Source organism: Myotis brandtii, unplaced genomic scaffold, assembly GCF_000412655.1.
Source record: "Myotis brandtii unplaced genomic scaffold, ASM41265v1 scaffold6, whole genome shotgun sequence".
Lineage (NCBI taxonomy): Eukaryota > Metazoa > Chordata > Mammalia > Chiroptera > Vespertilionidae > Myotis > Myotis brandtii.
The window spans coordinates 342,011-361,626 of record NW_005370271.1 but is presented as its reverse complement, the minus strand read 5'-3'; the positions used below and the strand labels follow the sequence as shown (position 1 = coordinate 361,626).

General features: G+C 41.8%; 1 protein-coding gene and 2 long non-coding RNA genes across 4 annotated transcripts in view; 2 read left to right on the top strand and 1 right to left on the bottom strand.

The window, feature by feature from the left end:
- Positions 1-3,529: 3,529 nt before the first annotated feature.
- LOC106728366 lies at positions 3,530-5,832 on the top strand. Its single transcript, XR_001364666.1, has 2 exons — positions 3,530-4,531; positions 5,693-5,832. It is a non-coding gene; the product is annotated as an uncharacterized LOC106728366 (long non-coding RNA).
- A 1,234-nt stretch (positions 5,833-7,066) lies between these two features.
- Positions 7,067-19,453, bottom strand: NPM1 (nucleophosmin (nucleolar phosphoprotein B23, numatrin)). 2 transcript variants are annotated; one of them, XM_014550377.1, is made up of 11 exons: positions 19,285-19,453; positions 17,489-17,568; positions 16,447-16,566; positions 16,054-16,147; positions 15,642-15,748; positions 15,483-15,550; positions 13,232-13,289; positions 12,827-12,910; positions 12,015-12,116; positions 9,662-9,736; positions 7,067-7,424 (listed from the first exon to the last, which is right to left on the bottom strand). In XM_014550377.1, exons 1-11 carry the CDS (start codon positions 19,340-19,342, stop codon positions 7,386-7,388), a joined length of 885 nt encoding a protein of 294 aa, XP_014405863.1. In that variant the 5' UTR covers positions 19,343-19,453; the 3' UTR covers positions 7,067-7,385. The 2 variants fall into 2 exon arrangements, with proteins under 2 accessions (XP_014405863.1, XP_014405864.1); XM_014550378.1 differs by lacking the exons at positions 7,067-7,424; positions 9,662-9,736 and adding an exon at positions 10,636-10,963.
- Positions 19,454-19,541: 88 nt separating this feature from the next.
- The window catches only part of LOC106728365, a 2,894-nt gene continuing 2,819 nt past the window's right edge, over positions 19,542-19,616 (top strand). The window contains exon 1 of the long non-coding RNA XR_001364664.1: positions 19,542-19,609. This is a non-coding gene — a long non-coding RNA (uncharacterized LOC106728365). The remainder of the gene's footprint in view (positions 19,610-19,616) is intronic.

Below are 19,616 nucleotides of genomic sequence, written 5' to 3'. Positions count from 1 at the left end.
CCACATCAAAGGCGGCCCTGCCTGCTAGCCTGCCTGCCGCGGCCTCTCCACTGCCTCCTCCTTCTCCTGGCGGCTCCGGTTGGAGGGAGGCGCTCAGACTCTCGGCGACGGGACCGGCAGCTCCAAAGGGGCAGAGCCCGGGAGACTGGAGCTGGTAAGCGTTAGAAGCCGTCGGAGCTCTGCGCCAGCGAGCAGTGACCCGCGCCGCGGCGCAAAAGGTGCCCGAATTGGGCAGGCAGTGGTCCCCAAGAACGCAGTTAGCTGCGGAACGTCCTCACTCGCCCACATTCCCTCCTCATTCTCACACCCACTAGCGCTTGAGTAGGGGAGCAAGGAGGGGGCGGGCCAGGCCCAGCCCCTGGGGCGGCTCCTTTTAAGAGGGGTCACTTTCACCCGCCCTGAGAGTCCACGCAGGATGGTGGCGTGTCCCAGCTGCCCTCTCAGACACCTGGCCACACTAAGTGGTCCCCTTCCACTCTCCTTCCCTGCATTAGATACAAACAAGTGCAGAAAACCTTGTGAGGTTGAGGGGGAGAGGTCTCCGGGGTGTCTCTTCCCCTCGGGGCTCGCGGCTGGGTACTCGGGATCCCAGCCGGGCTCTCCCGTAGGCGAGCCAGCTTTGGAAACGCATGGCTGCCACCTAGAGGCTCAGAGGCTTCACTGCAACCCAGCCCGGGCTGGCTAAGGAAGGAGCCAGCAGGACTCTGGTCAGCGACCACTCCAGGCCCAACTCTGGTCTCCTGGCTTGAGACTTGCTGCCCTTCGCATGCTAAGCAGTTTGACTCCTTTAACCAGGACCCCTCTGAGGACATCTCTTCTCACCGCCTCTGCCCCTTTTGAGGCGTTACTCTTATCCTCCCCACCAACCTCAAAACGATGTTCTTGTCACATGCAACCGCTGGACTCTGGAGCCCAGACGGCAAGTCTCTGAACAAGCTCAAAAAAACAAAACCCAGGAATCCAAATTACTGGGTTTAAAACCTCCTTGTGTCATTGGCTGGGGTTGATGTTCCCATTTCACTGGCGTGTAAACTGAAGTAGGTGCTATTGAACACTGCTATTCCCTAGTCATGGAATATGAAATGGCAACAATTGCCCAAAATATCAGGCCTCTCGGCCAGCCATGTGAGGCTCCCTTTCAAAGCTGAGGCTGTCTTAAACAGATAGCCTGTTTCAGCATTGGACACAAGTGCAGAAAACCTTCTCAAAACTAGCTGCCAGCCCTGACTGGTTTGGCTCAGTGGATAGAGCGTCGGCCTGCGGACTGAAGGGTCCCAGGTTCGATTCCGGTCAAGGGCATGTACCTTGGTTGTGGGCACATCCCCAGTGGGGGGTGTGCAGGAGGCAGCTGATCGATGTTTCTCTCTCATTGATGTTTCTAACTCTCTATCCCTCTCCCTTCCTCTCTGCAAAAAATCAATAAAATATATGTTAAAAAAAAAAAAAACTAGCTGCCAAGTGATGGGGCAAGTTCTTGTGTGAAGTGCTGGGCTGAAGATACTTAGACATTCTCATTGCCAGAACTGGACTTGCGGTTACTGGTAAGTCCCAAGTCCTAGAGAAAACGAACCTACCCCAAGATAGGTGCAATGGCCAGATGCCACAGTTATGGACAGAAATGCCCTGCCAGGCCCACACCATCACCACCATCCTGGAGCTTGCGTTTGTATGAAGAACTCTGACAGACCAGTCAAGAGGTAGTTTTGGCCAATTGCGGTGTTTGAAGTATCTCCTGTCTAAGAATCTTCCAAGTTTTCTATCCTGTTCTCTATTACTTTTGGATGGAATAGGTCTATATGTTCTAAAATGCTTGCAATTCTTTTCAATGCTCGAAGCATATTTGTCCATCTCACAAATAAGACTGTCACTCAAATACAACTGACCAAAGAGTTGTCAAGAGAACAGTTCTGAGTAAGGATACAAACTCAAGTCAGAGGTCCTAGATTTGAGTATTGCTTCTAACATTTACTTATAAACTACAGCAAGTCTGTGCTTCCTACCAACAAACCATGGCTAAGAACAGTAACAACTCAGTTGTGTTACTGAATGAGGTCAGGCACACATGAAGGCTCCAGGAGTTTTTAGCTTTTATTAATTTGCTCATTATGATTTTCAGGTTATTTTCACATTGTTTTCATTTCATGAAGTTGGGAGGTGGGAGCATGCTCAATTTACAGTTGAAGGTGTTCAACCTGACTCCAAATCCAGTCATTTTATATAGAGTTCACATAACATACATGAATCTTAAATGTTCTTTCCATCTGAATATGGCGTGTTCATATAGCACTTAGTATGTGCCACTATTTGTCATTTCTCAATTTAATTAGCACTTAGATCCTGTGTAGTGGGTCCTGGGTGAAGAAGGCCAATAAGCAGAGCTGACCGTGCAAAGGAATATTCCAGGCAAAAGACGTCAATGCCTGCAAGTAGGAAAAGGCTGGGTGGCAGGCAGGGTTGGCCAGGGGGAAGAGTGGGAGGAGATGAGGGTGAGAACAGGCGATGCTTGGTCATCCTTTGCAAAGGCCTTTTTTCCTAAAAGGTACTATTTACATAAAAAATGTAAATGCATGTTTCAAGTGTACTTGGAGTTTAACAAATGGAGTTTAGTTATGCAAACACCTTTCCAGGTAACCTCCCCACACCCATCACTCGACCCAAGTTACCATTAATCTATTGGCTCTAGATTCTAGTTTCACATAATGGAACCATATATTATGTGCTTGTGTCCAGCTCCTTTTGCTCAGCATGTTTTTGAGACTCATCCTTGTCTGTTGTTGCTTTTATCTAGATGTTCCTTTTTATTGTCAAGTAGTACTCAACAGTGAGGATATACCAGCTTGTTTGACAATTTATCAAAGGCTTTGAAACTGAAGGTTAAACTCGTTTTTAGAAACTGCAGGTGAACTAGCAGCACGTAACAGTGGCAGCAGGGAGCAGGCTGCCAGTCCAGGCCAAAGTTCGGTAGTTGGGATTAGGTGGCCGTGCTAGTCCTGCTGGAACCATCAGACCTGCATTTCATCCCCAGCTCTAGGCTAGTGAACTCTCAATTTTCTGAGATTCACATCTCACATCTGCAAAACCCCTGGTTGCCTTAAGGGAAATTGAGAAGGTATGTTGACTGCTAGCCCAATGAATGTCAGCCCCGCAGGACAGGTACCTGCTTTGCTTACTGACTAGTCCTAAACACTTGATAGTCAGTATATATCCAAACTAGAGGCCCGGTGCATGACATTCGTGCACTGGGGGTGGGGGTGGGGGTGTCCCTCAGCCCAGCCTGCGCCCTCTTGGTCCAGGAACTCTCAGGGGATGTCCGACTGCCAGCTTAGGCCTGCTCCCCCCCGAGGGGTCCTTAGCAGTGCCCCAGAGGCAGGTGACTCCCACCACTGCAGCTGCACTCGCTGTGCCAGCCAGCCGTGAGCCCGGCTTCTGGCTGAGCGACACTCCCCATGTGGGAGCACACTGACCACCAGGGGGCAGCTCCTGCGTTGAGTATCTGCCCCCTGGTGGTCAGTGCACGTCATAGCATCCGGTCAATTTGCATATTAGGGTTTATTATATAGGATGTTTAGATCCTTCCTATCTCATTTTCAAGTGAAAGTTAAACTAACAGCATCTCAATCTGTTTCAGCCTCTCTCCAATGATAAAACTCTTACCTGATAAGACACTTGTCAGGTAATCTGCAGAATACAAACTTTTTAAACAAAGATGGGAGAACCTTCAGCCCAAGACCATAAGACAAATGCAGCCTTCCAGTTTTCAAGAGGATCAAGCAGTTTAATAAGAAAAGTACACCCTTAGCAGAGGAGGCTCTAAAATTTTCTCAAAACCACCTCTTGAAGCTTTCACAGCACTAAAACAGGACCTCTACTGCCAAGTTTGAGTCAGGGAGCAACTGGCTCCTTGGTGAGAAATGGCTGGAAGACAGCCTTAACTTTCAGAAATAACTTTAACTCTATCATCTCAATAGCCCACACCACTCATTATCTTTGATTAGTAAGCTCAGTATTTGTGACCCTCAAAATTTTGCCCTTGAATAAAAGCCCCACACCCTTGACAATGTTTACCTTCCTTCATTGAGCTAGTAGTCAAAACCATATACTCCCTTCTGCACGCTTTGTGACATACCACTACAAACCTCCATCCATCACGACCCATCATTTTGCACGATCCAGTTCAAACAGCCCAATCTGCTCTCCCCAAACGGCCTTATTAACCTGTTGTTCTCTGGTGAGGCTGAAGGTAACAGCTCTAGTTCTCACCCATGACCTAACCTTACACGATTAAGGCATCAAATGAAGAGAAGCTTCCTGCAGCCAGCCTCCAAGTGCTCTTACAATCCCCCGCTTGCTTTTCCCAAAGGGTTTGATCTGCTCATCCAGTCAGCTAATCATCAACAAGCAGTGCTCTCACCCACTGTGGTCTCTGAATACCACTGTTTTCTCAAGAACCAAAGCTCCTTGGAGAAATGGATCAATCCAGGTCTGAGAAAATGAAGATGCTTGACATCAAAGACTACTGGAGTCTGTGATGGTAGGAGCAAGCTTGAAGGGGATTCCGTTGCACAAAGATAAAATACACTGGACTGAAACACAAATACCTAAAAGTCTGGATTCAGGATACTTAAACTCACTAGTTACTCTGAGGTTGCTAGGACATGAATCCATCATCCTGAAAATTGGCAAAATAAAACATCAAAAATATTTTTCAAAGTTAGGTACAAATGGAGGCAATAAAAGTGGGGATTTTAAAGAAAATGCTTGCAGAATAATGAATGGTATTTTGCTTAGGCTAAATCGTTTAACGTTCATGTTCAGTAGACTGGCTTATGGGAAATACAGTTGATTCAAGCAGCAAGTACTTTAAAAATGCAAACTGCAGACCCACCTAAAGCCAAGTAGTATCCTAGTGAAGGTACTATAAACCCCAAATTTGATAATAAACCAGCTTCTCTTTCAGCTTCCTCCACTATTGATCAAGATTTTTTTACTAGGAAACACAGGAAATCATTTTTTCCCTTACTGGTCTTAGAAAACTTAAAAAATGCTGATTAAAAACAAAACTTTGTTTTCCATAATAGGCACCTTAATATTTGCTTTTAGCAATTAAACCTACATTGACCCAAGTATGGCCACATTACCAGTCTGCACTGTGCTAAGAAGTCAGTTTTTTAAAAAGGTTATTTTCTGAGTTACAAAGCCTAGGAGTTCCATTTTCAGATCACTGTCATACTGAGTTGGCTGACGTGTAACTATCACTACTAGTGACTGCTGGGGCAGAGGAATCTTTAATTTCTGTATTTCCAAAAAACTAAGCCCGACCTAAACATTTTTCAACCGTGGACCTGATTAGCTCTTTAAAATAAGCATGAACCACCAGTAAGGCCAATTGCTTTCCCTCAGAATGGTGAAGTCCTTTTGGGTTTTAAACCCGTTTAAAAGTGCTAATCAGCCAAACCAAAAGTTAAGGTTTAACTCCTACACAAAGCACTAAAACACTAAAAATTTCAGACCTACTTTTGGTTGACATTTATACTACTAGTAAACTTCTACTTCTGAACATAAGTAACTAATACTAACAATTACCTACCATACTCCAGTATCACACACAGCAACCTTTGTAATTAATATGCAGGTTGGTTGTAGTGTTTTACTTGGGATTGTCTGATCAATTTAAACGTTTTTTTAAATACAGGAACTTTCCAGTGAGGCAGTTTACCTTCTACTGAGCCTCCGTTAATAAAAGTAGAGGGAAGTTTAAAGGACAGACTGTCCTGGAAAGAAGTGATCAATGAAGAAAACTATAACCTGAAGTAAATGAACTGACACCTGGAACTGGGACTCAACAGCTAAGTACTGCACCAATCTTTCCCCCACCCTCTAAACCAGTGGTTCTCAACCTTCCTAATGCCGTGACCCTTTAATACAGTTCCTCATGTTGTGGTGACCCCCAACCATAAAGTTATTTTCGTTGCTATTTCATAACTGTAATTTTGCTACTGTTATGAATCATGTAAATATCTGATATGCAGGATATATTTTCATTGTTACAAATTGAACATAAAGCATAGTGATTAATCACAAAAATATGTAATTATGTATATGTTTTCCGATGGTCTTAGGCGACCCCTGTGAAAGGGTCGTTCAACCCCTAAAGGGGTCGCGACCCACAGGTTGAGAACCGCTGCTCTAAACCAAGGCTACCCTGGAAAATCATCCAGATTAAAAGGCTGCAGACCACATCAAAATGTACCTGGAATTGTATAGGCTGGTGCCCACTCCTAATCAATATAGAAGATAAAACAGACTGAGGGAGGAAAAAGAAAAATGGGTAAATAGTGCATGGAATGGGAGAAGAGCATTTGGAAAACACACACACACACACACCAACACAAATTTGAAGTCAGTAAATAAAATCTCTCTCCTAAAGTTTAAACAAAAAGGAATGAGAAAAACATCCAAGAGAATCAAACAGAAGGCCTATGAATGAATGGGAGTTAAGTGGGAGGCTGAAATCTCTCAAGAAAAATGGTCCAGAATTAGAGACTGTGGAGAACAGACTCAGTCTAGCCAAGGCCCAGAACAAGATTATAAAACACATAAAATCTGAGAACCTGCAACACACACACACACACACACACACCCTACTCCTGGTCACATGCAAAATACATGAAGCCCTAGCTGGTTTGGCTGTGAATAGAGCTTTTTGGCCTGCAGTCTGAAGGGTCCCAGGTTTGAGTCCAGGTCACGTGCCCAGATTGTGGGCTCAATCTGGGGGAGGGGAGGGTGCAGCTGAGAAAGTAGTTCATTTTCTGTTCTGGTTAAATAGGGGGTCTGATGGACCATTTGGAAACACATTAGCATGGTTACAATTAACTACTATCAGGAGACAAGAAGGTATAAGCACTAAATACATGAGAAGTAGATTGGTTAAGCTGTGAGAAGCCTAACTACTTAGAGGTATAGAGCAGGGACTATTTCTCAAGAGATTTTAGGATACTATTTGACACTTAATTGTGTACATTTATTTCTGACAAAGTATAAAGAGAATAAATAATAGAGACAGTGCTACTTTATTAAAATACTGAGTTTTATTTCACATGTATATTTTTGTCTCCCCACCATTCCCATTTGTCTGACCACTACTACTACTATGTCCTATCATAACATTCCATACATACTTAAAACCAAGCAAAGGGTGGAGTTCCATCTTTAAAAACTAAACAGGCATTTTGGACAACACATTCTTGGCAATGGAACCTGGACAACATTTATCAGACACGGTAGGGTTCGTTCTCACTCTGCATTATAAAAAGGACAGCCAGATATCAACTGTTACAGAAATGAAATAAGACGGAAAATTTTAACAAACTGTTTAAACTATTTTCTTAAAGAGACTTCCTCCACTGCCAGAGATCTTGAATAGCCTGGAAAAAAAAAAAAGAAATGTGGTTAAAGAACCACAGCACTTCACAGACAACCAATAAATTAAACCACGTCTCTTTTGTACAGCTCAACATACCCAGTTTTCATTCTACCACCAAAAAGGTTCACTCAAGATCAGCCGTGGGCAAACTACGGCCCGCGGGCCGGTTCCGGCCCGTTTGAAATGAATAAAACTAAAAAAAAAAAGACTGTACCCTTTTACCCTTTTATGTAATGATGTTTACTTTGAATTTATATTAGTTCACACAAACACTCCATCCATGCTTTTGTTCCGGTCCTCCGGTCCAGTTTAAGAACCCATTTTGCCCACCCCTGCTCTAGATAATTAAGATTTTTTACGAGTCAAAAAGTTTGCCCACCCCTGCTCTAGATAATTAAGATTTTTTTAAAAACTTATACAAGGGAAGTATCATTGTCAATTTCTACTTATAGATGATTTCTATAGGGCGGAGCAAAAGTAGGCTTATAGTTGTGAATATGCAAAACACAGGATTCTTGTATTATAATTTACTGTAAAGTAATTACATTTGTCCCACCCTGTACTTGTTCTCATGCTGGTAATTCAGCAACATCCATGTAAAAATAAAACTGTTCAAGCGATACAAAAATCTATTTCATGAGTCATGGTAAGTACAGTATAATCTACTTCAAGATGGCATTTTTCTATTCATAAACAATGTTCTTTTTAAAGAACAGTCTTGATTTTTTTTTCAGCTCTTAATTCAAGAGTTTCTGCAGAAATTTTCTATTTCTCAAAGTCCATCTGGAAGGGATTTTACTATCCAAATCCTCACAAGCAACACTTTTTTATACGGAAAACTGCGTGCACAAGCAATGGGAAATTTTTTATAGTGCCTACTTGCATCTGTAGCTATGCCATAAAAACGTGAGACATTTAGTTTTGATCATCTCTGTAGTAGTAACCTGAGCTATTACATTCTTTGCTATTGTAGAAATTTCATCCTGGTACTTTTCAGAAAACAGTGAAGAAAATACTTGGAGTCAGAAAATACTTCTGTTAGCAGTGAGTTCATGGTTTCAGCTGCAAGACTGATGTTACGCTGTGTGGACGGTCCTTGCACCTTTATCACTTTTTGTCTTCACCTGAATTTCTCTTAATCAAAAATCCCAGTCTGCCACTTTCCTTGGTACAGGGTGAAGAAATCCTTTCTCTTACAGTTACCTGCTAGTACATGCTGGTTTCTGACTTTCCACCATTTCAACATTAACAACCGCATACAGCAGTTTTCAAAATGTTTATTAATAAGTGTCAACTATTCAGAAAACTTTCAGAATTTTGAAGTTCACATACACACACACACACACACACACACACACACACCAGAACAGCCAGAAGAATAAAAATGGTTGAACTTGACCATCTCCTAGCCACGAAGTCAATCAAAGCTGAACTCACAATCAACCAACCATAAAGTGTTTAACTATTGAAAGGGTTTCAAATCTGAGAAAAATAGTGTTGCAATTTATGTAATTTAAATACCAAATATTGTGGTAGAAAAATAGCTGACAAATTCTTTATTAAAAAAGCTGAAAAGACTTAGGGAGCCCTGAGAGAAACAAACCTTAGGCTATGTCTGGTATATACACAATACCTAGTAACCCTATGTAACTACTTTTGTTTTCCTTTACAACTTATGAGTCACTAATTGTGAACGAGACAAAAATTAATACATCATTTTCCATTGATAAAATACCTTTACTTGTAAGAACAAAAAGTCTACGTTGACTCAAGCTAAAATATCGAGCATTAAGTACAATTTGGTTTCTTGCTTCCAGATTTTAAACTTTAGGTTCATTTCAGCAAAATGTGCTTCCCATAAGATCTATGGAGAAATGGGTTCCCTCTGCCAACTCACAGGAAAGCGAAAGGCCAGACTGCCCCAGCAGCCAAGTGGAGCAGCAAGGAAAGCCACAGCTCAGGTCCTTAGCCAACATAGTACCAACAGTAAAACTGAGCTCACTGACAAAGAGGTAATTTACCAACTATATAAAAGTTGGGGAAAAGATACTAAAAAAGTTATCTTCTCAGTCTCTGCCAACTAAATTCTTAAGCATTTCCATGTATTCAATCTGAAGTATTGTCTGTGGTTAGGAATCTTTTAAAAAAGCAGCCAAGATTTAAAGAGACTAAAAGAATCATAATAAATCACAATAAAAAAAAATTGGATTAGGTCATGTCTTGAGAAAACTCAGTTACCTCCACGTCAGTCATCCGGAAGCAATTCTTCACATAATTAATGAACTTGGCTTCCACTTTGGGAAGAGAACCACCCTATTGAGACAAAAGCATTATTAAGGGTAAGTATATAAGCACTATTTGTAAGCTGTTATGAAATTCCTCATATTTGCATGCTATTATTACATGGATCATCAGTTCATTCCTTGTCCCTCCAATTCTTTAAAAACATTGACTACATCTGGGTCTTTCAGGTCCAGAAAGACCTACTGAGCAACTCTTAGGACCTAGGTCTTTCATATCACTCCCATACTGACCGGCTTTGCCAGTTTTAAATTCTCCCCCAACTTTTAAAGTAAATATAAAGTACAAGCCATGCTTGAGATTCTTCAGGCGCTCAAATGTCAACTTGACTGCCCGCTATATAATCTAACAATTCAGTTTTATCACCACCCTCATCCACCCAGAACCAAATACGAAACAAAGCAAATACACACCCCTTTTCAGTACCATATACACGTCACCAAAACTGTTAATAGATCACTTTAATACGTACTAAGAACCTAGGCCCAGCACAATACTAACCTGAGTCAATTCAGGGAGCATATGAATGAGGGGAAAATTAACGTGACATTTCATTCATCTCAAACTAAAGTTTAGCATTTCCTTCAATTATGGGCACAAGGAAGAAACTATAATAGTGTTAGCACCAAATTATTTTCTAAGAATTACAATTATGAAATCTTTATCACTACTTTGGAATTATTTAATGTGCAACTAAGTATATCACCTTTGTTTCCTATTTTGATAATTAAATTATTTTCCCCAGTAACTTGAATCCTTTTATGCATTTTAAAAATCAAAAGACTTCAGGAATGCTAAAGGGACCATGGCATGAAGTAGGTTAGGGTTCAGGTATGGTATATTATACTTAATTGCCTCTATCACCTAGAAAGTAATTTCCATTTTTAAATTATTGTCACATACATTCTTCATTCATTCATTCAAATATTTATTGAGCAGCTAGGGAGATACAAAGGTGTTTAAAACGTGGTCAAAGAGGCGAGATAAATGAACAAGTCAAGAAAAGTTCACTGAATCACAGCAAAAGAAAGGTGTCTTTCAAGGAGCCTGAGATTGCTTCCAGCCTGGAAGGGGGCATGGGTGAGTGATAAACCGGGAAAGGGCATTGAGATTAAGATAGAAGACTTCAGTCTGGATTGTTGATGATACACTCAGTATGGACTATATTTGTGTCTCCTTTTCCTCTTTCCCCATCTTTGGGCTTAATTTACCAGTAGTGCCCAGGATTGTTCAATGCGCCTGCAATTAAACCAAGGAGATAGGTCCATATTAAAATGCGGGGGAGGGGTATCTAAAAGGTTATTTTAGCACTGTATGCAAGGGATAAATAAAGCAGCGATACGAGGAAGGCAAAAAGGTTTACAGTAGTACAAAAGCAAAATCAAGAGGTACATTCAGGCTCTAAAATTTTATTTTTCCAATTGACTTGACTCATCTCTGCACAAGGAAAGGAAACCTACGCACACAGGAAAACATGGGGAAAGAAGTCAGCGACTTTCCTCACCACCCCAATTTACTCTCAATAACTGGAGTCTAAGTAATATTATCTATAAATTAATGCTTTTCTCAAATCTATAAATTAACGCTTTTTCTCAAATGTGTTTCAAGATATTTAAGTCAATTATCCCATACTCTTCAAGTCCAGAGTTCACGGAAATTTACTTTAGTGCCCTGGTCAAGTAGTAGAATGAGTTAATCCTCTTCTCACATTCTCACTATTTAAGACAAAAAGGAGACTAAATAAAAACCTATTACAGTCACTAAAAAATTCAAGATACAAATATATCAACTGGTGACACCTTGGTATAAAAGAAATGACTCAATTTTTTGGAAAATGTTTTTGACTAGTCAATCCTGAGTTTTTGTGTTTTTTTCACTACAACACCAGCAGCCAAAGACTGTCTCTGCTTTTCCAGCTGTTTCATAAAAATTAAGACTCATACGCCCTCTGCTGGCTCTACAGCATCTCACAACCAGAAGATCAGGTAAAGGGAAGTCTTGTTTGTTCTTGTTGATCTCATTTTAGCATCTACGGTCAGAATGCATCTTACAACCAACTTACTTGTCTTTTTTTGTAATGAAAAAATAAAGCACATGTAACTTCAAACATGCAAAAAAAAATCACCAGAGATTATAAATGATTGTAAATAATCCATTTCTAAAAAATTTTCATATCACGATCAAGGAACAAGTGTGTATTAAGGATACTGCTATTCCAAACCTCCAAAAAAGATAATTTGAGTGAGTGGTAAATAAACCTATCTAGTTTTTTAAATATAATTTTACTCACCTTTTCTATACTTGCTTGCATTTTTGCTTTAATGTCTTCTATAGAACTAGGTCCTTTCGGTGTTTTAGGAGTTTTTTCCTGTTTTTTGAAGGATTCTTGACCCTGGAAAAAGTTTAATTCCAAAAAGTTTTAAGAAAACAGCTCTTAAGACCCAGCCTACCTAAATGTTTTGTGAAGTTATTCTTACAATCCTTTCTTACAAACACTAGTAAACAACAAGACTTGAGTTGCTATTACAAATGAATGCAGAGCTGAACAATTTTTTTTAAGTCATTCCTTAAAAAAAGGAATAGGGATAGTCGGTGCCCACATTTATATTCAACACCAGGTCAGTTCTAGACTTACAGGATTCCATCAAAAAAGAAAACAGAAGACCCCTATGCATGAAGCAAAAACAATGCAGCTTGATGCCTGGGGCCCATCCTAGAGCATTTAAATAACCTCAGCCCAGGTATTGGGGTGGGTGGGGGAGGGGGTTTCTTTTAAGCTCCTTACTTGATTCTAACATGCAGCCAGGTTTGAGAAACTACACCATGTAATACATTTACCTTTCAACAAGCAAGATCCCTTACAGGAGATAATTTTATATCAAAGTGAAAGTATTGCTGTTGGCTTTCTCCCCCACTAGAAAAACAAGCAGCTACACACACAGGACAGTGATCATCGACAAGCACATTTGGCTCTTTGAAGACACCATTACAGTTGTTCTCCAAAGGCCTATCAACTTCCAGACAGACTACATTCGTCCATAGCAGAACCTTTAACTTTTCTAACTAGTTCAAAGCAGCCTGGATTTGTATGTTTCCACTTACTTTTGATCTTGGTGTTGATGGTTTTGAGTCTTTTCCATTCTGATTTGATTTTTGTGCATTTTTGGCTGGAGTATCTCGTATGGACTGTAATTAAAATTAATCATCATCAAGACACGTAACAAGAGTACATAAAACTACCCCAAAGCATGGAAGAAAAGCAACCGTTTTGATGTTGCAAAAGGGTTAGCAAAGAGGAAAAAAGCCACATGAATAAAGAAAACAAGTCCTTCCCGACTATTAGAAAAGTTTTCAGGTCAGCCCTACTCCGAACCAATTTAAAGTATGAGAGCATCATTTCCTCCTAAAGCCAGCTTTCATTCACTAGAAGTCAATAGCACTAAAAATTTTCCATCATTTTCTATTAGCTATTTCTGACAATCTCATAGCATTGTATATCCTACTTACTTTCTTTACTGGAGCTTTTTCTTCTGCTTCCTCATCATCAAAATCATCATCATCATCACTACAAATGAAATAAGTAACTATTATTTGAGCACTCAACAAACAAAAAACCTACCTAGAAATTGGTTGTATCTACAATAAATCAAGACATTAAGAACTTTTAAACTTTGGGGGGTGTCAAGAGTCAAAAGCAGGATCTTGAAAGACATGCATATTCATGTTCACTACACCATCTATAATAAAATATGCTAATTAGACCAGACGAAGGATGAAGCCGGGGCCAAGGCCGGAGTAAAGCCCAGTCCTGGAGGCAAGCCGGTGCCAGAAGGCCTACTCTTGCAGGAATTTTTGTGCATCGGGCCCCTAGTTATTCGTAATTGCCAAGAGGTGGAAGCAACCCATGTTCCTCAATGGTTAAATGGATAAATTAAATGTCACATGTACACATGACATATTCCGTCTTAAAGGAAATCCTGTCACATGCTGCACATGGATGAACCTTGAGGACATCATACTAAGTGAAAGACAGTAACAAAAAAGGCAAATACTACACAATTCAACTTTTGAGTCATCTAGAGTAATCAATATCTGCAAGACAAAGACCCCAGAAGGTTATAAAAAGTGAAGCCCTCTGTGTGTTTCTTCACTCTGATTTGGAAATTATTCCCGGAGTCCACTAGTGTTAATAAGCAGGGCCCGGAAAAAATTGTTTGAGTAGAGCTCTTAATCTTACCTCAGAAAGGCTCTGATACTGTGCTCTCCAGGGGCGTGTCTCCCTACATCACCACGATAACGTGTCTATGCATTCCCAGGGTGTGTCGGGAGACACATCCGAGGGCATTACAAGGAGCCTCTGTAAGATTGAGAGGTTGTTCCTTCTACTGAATGGGCGGATATAAATCCACCCACTCAGAAGAAGGAGCTGCAGCCGTGTTTCCTGACATTGCCATGTTAACACTGCTGCTGGTGAAGGAGCAGAGGGGAGAGCAAGAGAACCCTCCACTCTTTCGGCTCAGCGGGCTGGATAGAACAGCCGAACCGGCCGGATCCCGCCCATGGGCCGTAGTTTGCCCACGGCTGTATTAGATGTTCACTTGTAAACCTACACAAAGGTAACTTGAAATCACCAGATTAAATAAACTCAAGCCTAATTAAGCACCCAGATTTCCCATTCCTCTTGGTATATTATTTTAATCCTTACTAATGGCAAATATTCTAACAGCAAACACCCATTACATTGGGTTGGACACAAATTTTCCTGAGTATTAAACTCTCATCCTTTCCTTATTTTCTGCCTCTACTGGCATGCTCGAAGGGCTTTATAAAGATCTTCCAGCTTGGCCAGGTGAGGTTGCTGAAAACCTCTCTTCCAGAGTTGATCACATTCTTCTCAGTCTCTCTCTAATTCTATCTAAATGTTAATTAATATATGGACCAACCTAGGAACTCAGGGACAAACGGGCAACTAAAAATTCTAATGTATTAAAAGTTACTGATACTATTGCATATAGGAAAACCGTAAGAAGCACTTTTTTTAAATCCTCTCGGTGGATTTTTTTTAATTGACTTTAGAGGGAGGGGAAGAGAAACATCTTTTAGTTGCCTTCCATATGCATCCCGACTGGGAATGGAACCCTCAACCCTTTGGTGCATGCGACAACACTCCAACCGAGCCACCCAACCAAGACATGAATGGCACTTTATTCCCCAGTGTGCACCTAGTATTTGCCATTGCCTTAGGTTAGCAAACACATCAATTCTTGTTTCCAACCTAATTTTAAATTCTCCATGAAAATCCTATTCTCTTTAGAATCTTAATTTCTCAATAAGGACCAGAGAACCAGGAGCCAAAGTCTTTGGAGGGTGGGGATCCAGAAGTCACAACTTACGAAATGAATGTAGCTAGAGCTATTCTGAGTCTCTTTCCACCCAACCCACTTATCATAAACTATTCAGCATAAAATACACCAAACCGGTAGCCACAGTCATGTGACCACTACAATATTCCTCAGGAAAAAGGTACCTTGTCAAACATCAGGGAAATACTTCTGAAAATTCTCAATGCACTGCAGCACTTTTAAGGTTCATAGTTCCAACAGTATCCTTTAACTTGGCTCATTTAACCCAGAATGACAACCTCTGACCATTTACCCTTTATTTAAAGCTATTACCCAATTCCACAGGAAGATTTTGGAAAATAATTTTCTTAAAACACCCCATAACAACATTGTCAAGCTTCTAAGTCCATACTTACTCTTCATCATCATCATCCTCCTCATCATCATCCTCATCATCTTCATCAGCAGCAAGTTTTACTTTTTTCTTTAAAAATAAAAACAACAAGACCTCATGAGCAAGTGCCCAAACTGAAGGCCAGAATGAGATACCTGTAATAAATAAATTACATCCCTACCTGTGGGACCTTGCTGCCACCTCCAGGGGCTGACCGCTTTCCAGACATACTTAGGAGTTTCACATCCTCCTCCTCGTCATCTTCTGACTCTGCATCTTCCTCCACAGCTAAAATAAATTTAGGAGGCACTACTAAAACTCAACTCAGAAGCAATAGCTCACCAAAAAGGGCATTAATATATAATGAGTATTTAAAAACAGATTCTACTACTTAAAAAAGGCAAAAGCAAACACATTTTACAAAAAGGAACTGTGGGGCCTAACACTCATTACTAGGTTTTAAATGCAAAGTAACAGGTGTTTCCAGTTATAAATTAGTAATATAACTACTAGATTCCCATTTGAACCTACTATAAAGACAATAGTCCAGCAGGAACAAGGTAACTGCATAAAAGACAACAAAAATAACATACCTACTAAGTGCTGTCCACTAATATGCACAGGCCCTGAACCACACTTCAACCGTAAGACCACAGGTGGTGTTATTTCAAAGCCACCAAGGGAAACCTAAAAGAGATTTGAAATCAATAAATATTGTACAGAAAATAAAAAGTTAAATGTTTTGGTATAAAACCTGCTCATAACTTACAAATGTTTGTGTTAACAGGCATGACAGGCAAATCCATAAACGAAATGAACAAACCAATGAACCCGTTTTCCCACCTGATACACAAGAGCAATCACCATGTCCCAGTGTTCACCATTCAACCCCGCAGCAACAAACCAAGCCTATCTCCCTGGGGTAACCTGCCTTACTGCAACAGAATTAGACCCTGCCATGAAATCCAAATTACAAGTGTCCTTACCGTTGGCTGTACAGACATTTTCAAAGTTGCCAGTGTTACTTTAATTGGACTGCCTTCGTAATTCATTGCCTCTGCTTCAACAATGTGCAGTTCATCCTTTGCTCCAGCCCCTAGACTGACCTGTGAACAGAAAAATAGCACTTCAACTTAAGTTTCTATATCATACAATCCCCCCCAAAAGTTCTTATGTTAAAAACAAGTTACTTATAAACTTTTCGCTATTACCACTGATGGAAAACTAATTTGTGCACAATGTTGCTTTCAAGTTTTATGGGACTTTTACAATCAATTTCTCATTTAGTAAATTTGAACAAATGCATAAAAATGCATTAGATGACATACAGGGTGTCCCAAAAAATGCATACACACTTTAACAGCTGATAGCTCAATTTTGAAAATGAAATGCATTTTAACAAACACTGTCTTTATAATTATTCAAAGCGTGTGTATATATATTTTTTTGGGGGGGGCGACACCCTATAGTTGTACATGTCATCACCTATCCACAGTATGATTACCCAACATTTATTGACCACCTTCAAGTTGAGCAGTCTCTGCAGGGGACAAAGAACATTTTACCCTAAAAACTTTTATAAGGCAGCGGTTCTCAACCTTCCTAATGCCTCGACCTTTTAATACAGTTCCTCATGTTGTGGTGACCCCCAATTTCATTGTTACAAATTGAACATAATTAAAGCATAGGGATTAATCACAAAAACCAAATGTAATTACATGTTTTCTGATGGTCTTAGGCGACCCCAGTGAAAGGGTCGTCCAACCCCCAAAGGGGTCGCGACCCACAGGTTGAGAACCGCTGTTATAAGGCATCTTAAGTTTATAAACATAAAAAGTGAACAGTAGTGTAACTGGACTTTTACATGATTACCAAAGGAGTAGTAAAAATACCAAGTTTTGTATCACAGGTATACAGAAAATCAGTATACAATACCCAGTTATAAAAATTAAGTATTAAGCCACTCAAATAGGAACTAAGGCTGAAATCGAGAAAGGTTTAGTAGTTTATTTTTAAAAGTTTAAGTACCGTTCGTAAAGATAATTGGTGCTCATTTTCATCATTGTCCACCTTAAAGTGGTAATCTTTGTCGGCCTTTAGTTCACAACCTGTAAATGAAGAAAAAGAGCAACTATAACATGGAGAAAAAAAACACTGAAACTTCAGTGTGGGTAACCAAAAAGGAAACAATTAACTTGTGGCTTTTCACTATTCTACCAGGCCTCTCTTCCTAGATTTCTTGAACACAAATGCCTACAATCAAATAACATCCATACAGGCCTTAACATATCCCCAGGACATGTCTAGTCTTGCCTTAAACATAATTTCTGAACATAATTTAATGTACATCATTCAACTGTATGCTGACATATCCTAGGGAATAGTTCCAATACAAAGGGTCAACAAAAATATCTTGCTATAAATTGACCAGAAACCCAGCTAATTCAAAATGGCTAGAAATAAAAGCATTAACGTATAGTGCATATTACCTATTCCACCAATAAGCAAATTGTTTTAAGTACCATCAGAGTAAAACCTTAATTAATTTAAATGATCCCATTTAATTGCAATCTAATAGTTACTGGTACATAGATGCTTAAATGTTATTGCTCAATTAACAAACCTCAGCATGGCATAAGAAACCAAATAAACTTGGGGGCAGAATGTGCCGTTACTTGAAGCCTGACTGAGACCAAGAAATGGCTTCACCACGTTTACTGAAAACCAATTCTGCTCCCTCCTTACTTAGTATGGTATGAATTGTGTCCTGGGAAGAGGAGGAATCCCAAAACCTTAGAGTATAGCAACAGTAACGGGTCTTATTTGACCCAACTTGAACCTTAGCACATGTCTCATCTTAAAAAAAAAAAAAAGCTGTTTGCTCGATTCCCCACATAAGTCACCCTCCTTCCAAAAAAACAAAAAATCATTTCTAATGCGCCAGCTCTGGCGTCCAGAACCGCGGCTTAGCTCCTCTGTACCTGCACGTGCAACCTTCCTTAAGTCTCTGAGCTCTGAGCATCACTGGCGTCACCTGCCTAGCGGGCCATCCCCACCTCCCGCGGGGAAGTCTGGGGAAAAGGCTCCGTAAATGAGGCTGCCCCGAACAAAGGCCTCCTCCATCCAGGTGCTACCAGCCACTTCACCCCCCATTTCCCACCCGACGGCCCCAATGGAGCCCCGGAATCCCGGGCTCAGGGGTGACAAGACACCCGTGAGCCCCGGATGCAGCGCCCCTACCCCTCCTTCCCCCAACCACGTGGCAACCACGTGCTCCCAGCGCCTGCGCCTCCCCTCCCCCTGGAGCCCGCCGAGGCCCGGGGGCTATCTGGGCTCCAGAATTCCTGAGGCCCGGAGAGCACCGCCGGGCGCTACCCGGCCTCTCCTCCTGGAACAAGGCCTGCACCGCACACCACGAGCCCCCACCGCCTCCTGCACCAACCCGGGGCCCTGCACCCAAGACACCGGCCGAGAATCAAAAGCCTACGAGCGCACACCCACCTTGGAAAGAATGATGCCCGGGGCTCTATAGTGTCCCCAGACAACGCTGAACCTCAGCCAGCCGGTTCCAAGGAGCCCCACACTACGGGTCTCAGCCCCCTTACCCCCAGGCTTCAGGAAGCCCCTCCTTCCCACCCCTGGGTGCTCACCCCTCCTGGTTCTCCATCCCTCCGGCTGCAAGGCCCTGGCGCCTCGCCTCCCACTCCCTCAGGCCTCCAGCCGGCCTCGCTTTCTCCCACAGCCCGGCCTCAGCCGCATTCCCGCCCCCCCATCTCAAAGCCACTAGGCCCCGCTCGGCCTCGCTCCAACCCCCCCGTTGTTACCGAAAAGGTAGTTCTGGGGCCTCAGAGGGCTCATGTCCATGTCCATAGAATCTTCCATGGGGTGGTAGCGCGCACGTAGGTGAGGGAGAAGGCGGGCGGAGACAAACGGCTTCCGCGCTGCAGCAGAGACGCGCAGGACGGAATCGCACCAGGGAAAGGACGCGGGCTCTCTGCGTACATATAAAGCACCAGCAGATCTCGCGAGAGTTCCCAGAGTCTCGCCGCTGCGCGCGTGCTCGAGAGCCCCTCTCCCCGCACAGCAGCCCTCCTGCGCAAGCGCCCTGCAACCCGACTCGTTCCTTCCTCGCCCCCCCGCCTCCTCCAGGTGCTCC